Source organism: Juglans regia, chromosome 6 (genome assembly GCF_001411555.2).
Source record: "Juglans regia cultivar Chandler chromosome 6, Walnut 2.0, whole genome shotgun sequence".
NCBI lineage: Eukaryota > Viridiplantae > Streptophyta > Magnoliopsida > Fagales > Juglandaceae > Juglans > Juglans regia.
In genome coordinates, this window is record NC_049906.1 from 16,785,007 (window position 1) to 16,795,892 (window position 10,886).

A 10,886-nucleotide genomic window follows, 5' to 3' on the forward strand; every position below is an offset into this window, starting at 1 on the left:
AGCTTACCGAGAGGAGAGCGATGAACATGGAAGAGGTTGGCGGCGGCGTCGCTCGGCTGGTTTGCGTCGAACAGTGGCAAACAGAACAGAAATTTGCTCTGTTTTCGGGGACTATAACAGAGGTTTCTTCGGTGTTTATTTAACCGTGGAGGAGGTAAGGTGGCTGGGCAGCGGGAGTTGTACCACGGTGGCTGAGAAGGGGTGCAACGGTGATGGTGCAGGGACGGTTGGGCTACGTGGGGTTCACAGTTTGCCGACAGGCTGGAATCGTGGGCCTATCACATGGTGACTTGACTTACGGTTTCTGCAAGGGTGCACCCTCCACAGCTGGGTTGTGGAAAGGAAGAGGTGTGCATGGTTTGTTGTTGATTGGGTGGACGCTGGTGGCAATAGCTAAGGCCGTGAAGGAGGTGGTGGCGCATAGTGAGGTTTTGAGCCTAGGTGATGGCCGTTTACGGTGGAAGGATGGGCATCAGTTTTTATGTGGAGATGGAGGTTGGCGTCGAACTAGGAGGGCTGGGTGGTTCTTGAGGCTGGTTGCAGTGACGGCACAGGACAATTCTCCAAGGTATAAGATGAAGTGTATCTGATGAAGTGTATCTTTATATGGGTGATAAGAAAATCCTAAAGATTGAAAATAGAAAGACGTGCATGGGTAGTGACGTGCGTGGGGGGAAAAATAAGTAAAATAAAAATAAATTAATTAATAATAATTAAAGTCCAACAATAAAATTATTCATTAAAGCAAAGAGTGATTTAAATGCAAACACTAACTAATATCAAGAAAGCACATCAAAGTAAATTTCATAACTTAAAAATTATAAAATAAATCTAATGAGCAATCCGATAAATTTTAAAACAAGAAAACAATATTAAAATTAATAAAAATAATCCTTCACTAATAAATAAATACATTAAAATACGAGGTATTACAGAGAGAATTTTGTTGCCCATGAGACAAGGCTCCTCGCCCAAATCTCATTGGCTCTCTTCAGATCTCATTGCCTCTCATCGGTCTGGATCCGTAGTTTCTTCTTTTCTACCAAAGTGCTTTCGCACTAAATCTTCTCATTCCTTTAAATCCAAGAAAATAAATAAAAACATGTAGAAATAAAATAAAATCAACAGTATTGAAGAGAAAATGACAATTTTCATAAATAAAAGAGTTATAAAAATCACATAAAAAAAACACTTATCAAATACCCCCACATTTAAGCTTTGCTCGCACTCGAGCAAAGAAGAAAATAAAAGACAATTAAAACAAGTATTGGTTTGATTCATAAAATTTATTGCCTCAAAGATTGTCTAAAGTCTATAATTCAAATGAATAATTCAAGATCAATCAAGTTCAAAAGTTAATTCAAAACTCAATTCCACCGCATTATCCATCCCCACATTCATGCATACCCATAATTCTCACTTCATCATTAGCTCTCCGGATAGTTTTATGTAAACAAGTAAATCAATAATGGATCTCTAAAAACTACATAGGTTTGCTTTTTAAATCACTCTCCACTAATGTAGAACCTAAACTATCACCAGAAATGAGTAGGTATTTATTAAGCTTGTAATGTAAGGCTAGGGTAAGGGCTACAAAGAAAATGTAGGATTCAAGTAAAGCAAGATAACTTAAGTTTGAACACTAACAGGATAAATAGAGCATTCTCACTTCTAACAGAAACATCTCTTCTCAATCTTTTTTAATCTCTCAACATACCTCTCTTTATTACACTTTCAAGTATCTCTGTCTTTACCCCTCTATTCGATAGGTAATACATTTTTTTTTTAAATATTTCATACTTTTTTAACTGCCTTTGTGGATAACTCTCAGCCTTTTCTTGTTGGCCACAAAGTAGACAAACCAACTTTTCACACTCTCAAACTTATGATTTTTATAATACTGTTATAATTACTTTAATTGTAGAGCTTCTACCTCTCTTATCTTTCATGCTCTTGTGAATCTGTGATTTTGTGTAAATTTAGTTCTCTTGAAATGTAAGGATATCACTGTTTAAACTCAAATATGGCAGGGAATATGAGGTTTACAAGAAAGAAAAATATAAGGCCAAAATATATTTCAATAAAGCTCAAATGGGCGACTGGAGATAAAGAGAATAAACATGTAAGTTTGAAAGGTTCAATCAGTCCAAAGAATGCCTTAATCATTTCTCAGTAAGTTGAGACCATTCAAATTCACACAAAATTTCTCTAAGTACTCAAAACAATTAATGATCATAAGAGATATTTATTGAACATAGGAAATATCAAATTAAGTAAGATCAAGTAAAGAATTAACAACTAGATTTAAGCAATAAGAATTTTTCCTAAAAATTATAATAAATTTCAATCATATTCTTATCATAAACATTTTATTCATCAAACCATATTGTTTTTATTATTATTATATTTTTTAAAATAAATAAAATAATATCATTTTCCCCTAAACTTAAATATTACATTGTCTTCAATGGAAAAAAGGACGAAAAATTAAACTAAAGAATGAGAGAAGGTAAGAAATGCTCCCTTGACTTCTTTTTTTTTTTTTTTCCCGGTCTTCCAATTGAATATTTTCCTTAAAGGTGCAGTCGTGTACTCCTTGAAGATCTCCCCGGCCTCTTTGTTCCTTAAATTTGATGAAAGCGATTTGAATTCAAATTTGGATAGTTCCTTACATGGTAGTTTTGGAAATTTAGCTCCATAAGTCTCGTTCGGCTATGATCATGTCTCGAACGCTTATTTGAAAACTAGAATATACCTCGAAAGGAAATTCCAAAGATTTTACCTCCAAACAAGTCGTGAATGTATGCTTTTAAGTTGAATCACGTAAATCTCAGTATGTAAGGGTCCAGAGGCTGACCAACACTGAAGGGATTATGTGCAGTAGTAGCCAATAGTTGTTGAAGGCTTGTGGGAAATATCACATGTAGTAGCAGAAATAAGGATGGAAAGTTAGTTTTGTTAGTTATGAGGGTGTCAATACGGCAGGTCGTGGTGAAGAGGTATTGTTGTTTGTTGTTTTGGTTTATTGAAGAGTAGTTGAACCTTGTCATTGCATTAGTGTAGTCTATAAACAAGGCACAAAACGGTGTCGTTCCATTAATTGTCAACTATAAAAACAGAAGCAAATGAAGTAAAGGAATGGAAATAACTCAACAAACTTTCCCTCTTATTCTCCTACTCTTCTCTCTCTCTACATTTCTTCTGGAATTCTCTCTCTCTCTACATTTCTTCTGGAATTCTCTCTCTCTCTACTTCTTGGATCTTCTCTCTCTATTCCTTGGTAACTCATTCAGTGAAGGGGCCCATTACAATTTGTATCAGTAGTCATGGCTGAGGGAACTCGATCCTATGCCCAAGTGGTGGATTCCTTGAATAATCTTAGACAACAACAAGATCAACATTAGAGGTAGCTTCAAGATACAATTGTTGTTCTAGTATAGAAACATGAAACTACAAGAATCGATAGGTTGAATCAGGATAAAAGATTTGCAGAAGTTATACAGCAGATCTCAAGAATATCTGTAAATGGATCGATGGCACATGAAGAAATGCATGAAGACAATGAAGAAGTACCTTGTCGTGAACAAGTTGATAGAGTAATTTTTAAAAACGTCAAAGTAGAGTTTCCAAGGTTTTCTGGTGGAAATCCTGTGGTGTGGGTGTATAAGGCTGACCAATACTTTTTGTACTATCATGTACCACCGAGATAAAGAATTTGTTTTACTTCTTTTTACATGGAGGACGGAAGCCTTGGTTTGGTTTCAGAATTCTACTTAAGCATGTCTATTTCATTCTTGTGATGAATTTACTCAAGCATTGCAAGTAAGGTTTGGATTATCTGTTTATGATGATCCAATGGAGGCTCTTACAAGGTTGAAGCAAGTGAGTACAGTAGCAGTCTATAAGACAGAATTTGATTTGATTTCTAATAGGCTCAAAGGAATTTCTGAGAATAATAAGCTAAGTTGCTTTATAAGTGGCTTGAAAGATGAGGTGAGATTCACTGTGAAGATGTTTAATCCCAAGAACTTGAATGATGCATTTGGATTGGCCAAGATTCAAGAATAGAATATTTGGAGAACAAGAAAGGTGTGGAAGACTACCTCTTATGATTCGGGGGTTAGTGTGCAGAGATCAATGCAAGCTCCTTCCATTTTGGGAACACCTCCTCAAGGGCAGGTTGTTTCTAAAATGCTCTTCCAAAGAATCTCAGAAACTCAAATGCAAGATAGAAGAAAGAAGGAACTTTGTTATTTTTGTAATGAGAAATATTATCAAGGCCATAAATGTGCAAAACCAAGAATGTATGTTTTAGAAGGTATGGGTTTATCTCAAATGGAGTCATAGGAATCAGATGAAGAGGCTAAGCAGTCACAAGAAGATGATAGTTAGCAAATGAAGGAAGTTGTTGGTGCTTCCTCAACTTCAGTTCAAGCTTTGGTGGGAACACCAAATCCAAAAACTATGAGAGTTCTTGGCCAAATCAAGAAGAGAAGGGTGACTATCTTGATAGACACTGGCAGTACCCATAATTTTATGGATACTGCAGTGGCAAGTAAATGTGGGCTGGAAATACAAAAATCTGACCCTATGCAGGTTAGAATTGCAAATGGTGATATGGTGGCTAGTGATGGGAAATGTAGTAATGTGACCCTTCATAGGTACAACCTTTGTATCTAATTTGCTTACTTTGAATTTGGGTGGTTGTGATATCGTGTTGGGAGTACAATGGTTGCTGTCATTAGGCCCTATCCTTTGGGATTTTGGCAAATTGAGTATGCAGTTTACTTACAAAGGAGTTTTGACATGTTTAAAGGCATTAACTTCTACTTCTAGCAACCTTGTTGATAATGTTGAGGTTGCCAAACTCTCTTCCATGGAGAGCAAGGGATTATTTTTGCAAAAAACTACAGTTCAGTCTCAAGAGGTGTTGCATAATGTACCTCAGGATATATCTTGAATCTGTTAGACAGATTTCAGATAGTTTTTTATGAACCAAGAGGCTTACCTCCACAGAGGTCTCATGATCATCAAATACTTTTGAAAAAAGATTCCACACCAGTGAGTGTGAAGCCATATAGATATCCATATTACCAAAAGACTGAAATTGAAAAAATAGTCAAAGAGTTGCTACAGTTTGGTGTCATTAGGCCAAGTCAATCACCATTTTTTTCACCTATCCTCTTGGTAAGAAAAGGGGATGGTTCTTGGCAAATGTGCATAGACTATAGGGTACTTAATGAGGCCATAATCAAAGATAAATACTCTATACCAATGGTGGATGAATTGCTTGATGAACTTTTTGGGCAGCTATTTTTTCCAAGCTTGATCTAAAGTCAGGCTACCATCAGATTCGCATGAGGGAGGATGACACTTCCAAGACAGCATTTCGAACACATAAGGGTCATTATGAGTTTCTTGTAATACCCTTTGGACTCACTAATGCACCCTCCACATTCCGAGATCTTATGAATGATGTATTTAGACCATTTTTAAGAAAATTTGTCATTGTTTTCTTTAATGATAAACTGGTTTATAGTAGAGATTTGCAGTCCAATTTGAAGCATTTAGCCACTGTCCTGAATACTTTACAAGACCATCAATTGTATGCAAAGAGATCTAAGTGTCACTTTGCTTGCCTTGAGATTAAGTACTTGGGGCACCTCATTTCTAAGGAAGGGGTCAAGGCAGATCAGAAACAAATAGAGTCAATGATTAAATGGCCAGTTCCTTAATCTGTTAAAGCAATTGAGAGGGTTTTTGGGGTTGACTGGCTACTACAGAAAGTTTATTCGAGATTATGGCATCATAGCTGCTCCATTAAGCCTTGTTGAAGAAGGAAGCTTTTAAATGGTCTAAGGAAGCAACTAAAGCCTTTGAAGAATTGAAGCAAGCTGTAACGCAGCCTCCTGTTTTATCTTTGCCTGATTTTTCTAAAGTATTTATAATTGAATGTGATGTGTGTGTTAGTGGTGTAGGGGTTGTATTGATGTAGGAGCAAAGACCTTTGGCTTTCTTAAGCCAAGCTTTGAAGGGCAAGAATCTACAGTTATCCACCTATGAAAATGAATTTTTGGCTTTAGTCTTGGCAGTCAAGAAATGGAGGCCTTATTTGTTGGGTGGTTCATTCATTATTAGAACTGATCATCATAGCTTGAAGTAATTGTTGGAACGGAAAGTTAGAACACCTGCTCAACAGAAGTGGCTTTCCAAGTTGCTTGGCTATGACTTTTCTATGGAATACAAAAAGGGAGTGGAAAACAAAGTGGCAGATGCTTTGTCCAGAAAAGACCAGGATGAGAATGTTCATTCTATGCTAGCCATATCTGTTCCAAATCCTACTTTGTTAGAAGAGATTAAAAGGGCATATGCTGAAGATCAAGTGGTGCAGCAGTAGTTTGTGATTTTATAGCAGAATCCTACAACAAATTCATCATTTTCTATTAAAGGAGGAGTTTTGTTCAAGAATGGTAGGTTGTATATTCCTGACTGTGTTGACTTAAAGGTCAAGATATTGCATTTTATTCATGCAAGCCCTGCTGTAGGTCCCTCAGGCTGTCATAAGTCACTATAGAGAGCAAGGTCTGACTTCTATTGGCCTGGTATGAAAACTAAGATAAAGAAATTCATTAGGGAGTGTGAAGTTTGTCAGAGAAATAAAGTTGAAAATGTTCATCCAGCTGGGTTGCTTCAACCCTTGAAAGTTCCTCAAGCAATTTGGACTGATATATCTATGGATTTTATGGAGGGATTGCCTATGTCTAAAGGATACTCAATTGTTATGGTGATTGTTGACATGTTATCAAAATATGCTCATTTCTTACCTTTAAAACATCCTTTCACAACAGTTAAAGTGGCCTCAATTTTCTTGGATCATGTTTTTAAACTACATGGCATGCCAAAATCCATTGTATCCGATCCTGGCTCTACCTTCCTCAATTCCTTTTGGAAGGAGTTCTTCAAGCTACAAAGTGTTAATCTGGCTTATTCTTCAGCATACCATGGTCAAACTAAAGCTGTAAACAAGTGTTTAGAGCAATTTTTAAGGTGCTTTTCAGGTGATAAACCAAGACAATGGTCTGAGTGGTTAGCTTTGGCTGAGTGGTGGTACAATACCACTTTTCATACCTCTACTAAGCTCACTCCATATGAGGCAGTTTATGGTATACCACCTACTCCACTTCGAGAATATGTTCTAGGTCTCTCATCTAATCAAACTGTGGAAAAATTGTTGAAGTCTCGTGAACAGATATTGGACATTTTGAAGACTAATATGTTGTTGGCACAAGAGAGAATGAAATTTCAATATGATAAGCAGCATACTGAGAAGACTTATGCCATTGGGGATTGGGTCTATTTGAGGCTTCAGCCTTATAGACAAAAATCTTTGACAGTGAGGAGAAACATGAAGTTGTCACCTAAATTTTTCGATCCTTTTCAAATATTAGAAAGGATTGGCCAGGTGGCTTATAGGCTTGAGTTGTCCCCATAATCACAGTTACATTCTGTTTTTCACGTCTCTTGTTTAAAGACGAATGCTGGACAAATCCTTTGACAACTTTACCACCAGTTGATGTTCAAGGAAAAATTGCACATGAGCCTTAGAATGTTCTACAGCACCGTAGCAAGAAAGTGAACAACATAACAGTGGTAGAAGTCTTAGTTCAATGGGAAGGAACAAATACTGACCAAGCTACTTGAGAACCTTATTAACAACTAAAGCATAACTTCTCTCACCTTGTGGGCAATATACTTTAAAAAGGAGAGATATATAAAGATCCATAGGCTAAGCAATACTGAAAGGATTATGTGCAACAGTAACCAATAGTTGTTAAAGGCTCGTGAGAAGTATCACAGGCACTAGCAAAAATAAAAATGGAAAGTTTTGTTAGCTAAAAGGGTGTCAATATGGCAGGTCATGGTGAAGAGATATTATTGTTTGTCGTTTTAGTTTAATGAAAAGTAGTTGAACCATGTTGTTGCATTAGTATAATTTGTAAACAAGGTACAAAACGGTATTGTTCCATTAATTATCAACTATAAAAACATAAACAAATGAAGTAAAGGCACGGAAATAATTCAACAAACTTTCCCTCGTATTCTCATACTCTTCCCTCTCTCTACATTTCTATCGGAATTCTCTCTTTCTACTTCTTGAATCTTCTCTTTCTATTTTTTGGTAACTCATACTCTTCCCTCTCTCTACATTTCTACCGGAATTCTCTCTTTCTACTTCTTCAATCTTCTCTCTCTATTTTTTGGTAACTCATACTCTTCCCTCTCTCTACATTTCTACCGGAATTCTCTCTTTCTACTTCTTCAATCTTCTCTCTCTATTTTTTGGTAACTCATATTCAATGAAGGGTCTATTACACTATATTTCTTTATTTATTTATATTTATTTATTTATTATTATTTTATAGATGAACGTAAAAAAATACCACTATTCGGGTTTGTTGTACAAATTAAGACATTAACACCGTCGAAACCTCCCCAAAATGATCGCTTCAGATATGGTTGGATGGAAACCGAAAGAAAAATTCCATTTTTGGAAGCAAGTGATTTGAATGGAGTAATGCCAGAGTATTTGTTTGGCATACCAGCTGATTGTCTCTAATTTTTACAGAATCTTAGAAATTTCATGGTCGAACATGCCCTTCTCAATTTCAAGTCCCTAGTTGGGTAAATCTCCCAAGCTTCTTGGGTTTGTGCTTGATGTCTCATTCACCCAAAATTTTTACCCGAAACCGAACAGAGCAGTTAAACACGTCGCATTAACTAATGAACAGAGCAGCCCCTGCTTCTGAAGGAATTTGGTTGTTGGCACTACAATATCATAGTATATAGCATATTCTTCATTGGTAAGAACAGAACAGTTTTCTTAACACAAACCGAAGGCACAACGATAAAAGACAAAATTCACTTGCAAGCAATGAACAGAACACACGAAGGACAAAATACTCGATTATTCCCATAATCCAACTAAATGGACAAACCCCATCGAGTCACCCAAGACCCATCACCAACCACTGCGCTTATGCAATCTTAACCTCAATTTTCTTGGGCTTCTTGGGCTCTGGAGGCGGAAGCTTCTCCACTGTCACAGTCAACACGCCATCCTGACAAACCGCAGAGATAGCATCTGCGTTGGCATTCTCAGGCAGCACAAACTTCCTCATGAACTTGCCCACCCTCCTCTCCATCCTCACATACTTGGCTCCCTCTTTCTCCTCCTCCCGTTTCCTCTCACCGCTTATCACGAGCACATTGTCCTCCTCTACCTGGACCTTGATATCCCCGGACTTGAGCCCCGGCATGTCTATGATGAAGACGTAGGAGCTTGGGTACTCTTTGACATCGGCGGGAGTGGCGGCCATGGCCTTGGCGTCGCGCATATAGGTGCGTGTAGGAGCGTTGAAGGACGACTTCTCGGTGGTATCGGCCAGGTCCATCATCTGCTGCAGGGTGGAGAACAATGGAGAATCCACACCCATGATTCTGAAATCCATTTCTCTCTTCTAAGTTGGCTGGTTTCGTCACTGACACACGAGATGCGAGACAAGTTTTTGGATAACTTTTGAAATGGAATCGAACGAATTTCACTGAGAGAAAAGGTCAGTTGCTTCCGGTGATTTATAGTGTTGGGGCGATGTACAGACGGGGAAAGTTCTAGAGGGACATGGGAGAGAATAGAAGGCTCCAGGAGGTTCCGTCGTATAAAGTCAGGGTGAGATTCCAGAATGACGTGGAAAGTTTTATTTTTGTTCGAATTCTTTCTTTTGCAGGATTTATGACCTGAGAAACGTTATAATTTTTTTTTTTTTTTTTTCTAGAGAAATGTTATAAGTAATCTTTATACAATATAATTTTTATTTTTTTATTTAAACACACCTATTTAAATATTAAGATAAAAAATAATAATAATAAATAATATATTAATTAAATAACGATATATGGTGTAAAACTTTCATCCAATTTTTATTTTAAGAATATACTATATACATATATTTTTTAGAAAGAGTATAGCGTACATTAAAGTGCTTGTACACATTTGTTTAAGAGTACGGCTAGAGTCACAGCTAATGGGAGCCATCGTAATATATGTTTTTTTATAGTTATTTTTTATAGAAAATTTTTTAATACTTTTAAATATTTAAAAAAATAAAATAAATTTATAATATTATTAAAAAACACGTCCTTAATTATGAAGTAAAAAAAATTATTAAAAAATACTTTCTTAATGATGAAGTAAAATAAAAATTTTTTTTTTTTTTACTTCATGATTAAGGAAGTATTTTTTAATAATATTATAAAATTTTTTATTTTTTTAAATATTTAAAATTATTAAAAAAATCTATATAAAAATAACTGGAAAAAAAACATATTAAAAAATATATAATAGAGTTAGCGGTGATTTCCAGCGGGAGCCACCAACAGTAATTCTATCATTTTCCTTTGTTTAATTTTCTTACATACACCACATGAAGCGTGATGCAGCTTTTCTTTATTTTCTTTTTCTTTTTCTATTTTGATATTTTAGTTAAACGTTCGTTTAGTGAAAAAAGATACCCAAATCATTTATTTTCAAATTCCCCCCTCCCTTCCAGCGTTCTTCCTCCGGCACTGCATTCTTTGTTTAATAATTTTTTAGCAGAAAAATATTTAAAAATTTTACCTTTTAGATAAAGTTCACAAGTTTATTTTCTTTGCTCAAGTTATGATTTTTCTTTGTCCATTAAGATAAAGTGGATAAAGTTTGCTCAGGTTATAGTTTTTCAGATGAGAATCTTGTAAAGCCTTTCTTAACTTTATTTGGGCTTAAAGAAGTAGAGAACACTGTATTTAATTTTTCAATGTATTTAATTTTTCAGTTAGCAACTAATTAT

General features: G+C 35.9%; 1 protein-coding gene across 1 annotated transcript; it reads right to left on the reverse strand.

The window, feature by feature from the left end:
* Window positions 1-8,774: 8,774 nt before the first annotated feature.
* LOC108994672 (17.3 kDa class II heat shock protein-like) lies at window positions 8,775-9,668 on the reverse strand. Its single transcript, XM_018969980.2, has one exon. It carries the CDS (start codon window positions 9,507-9,509, stop codon window positions 9,036-9,038), a length of 474 nt encoding a protein of 157 aa, XP_018825525.1. The 5' UTR covers window positions 9,510-9,668; the 3' UTR covers window positions 8,775-9,035.
* Between the last annotated feature and the right edge of the window lie 1,218 nt (window positions 9,669-10,886).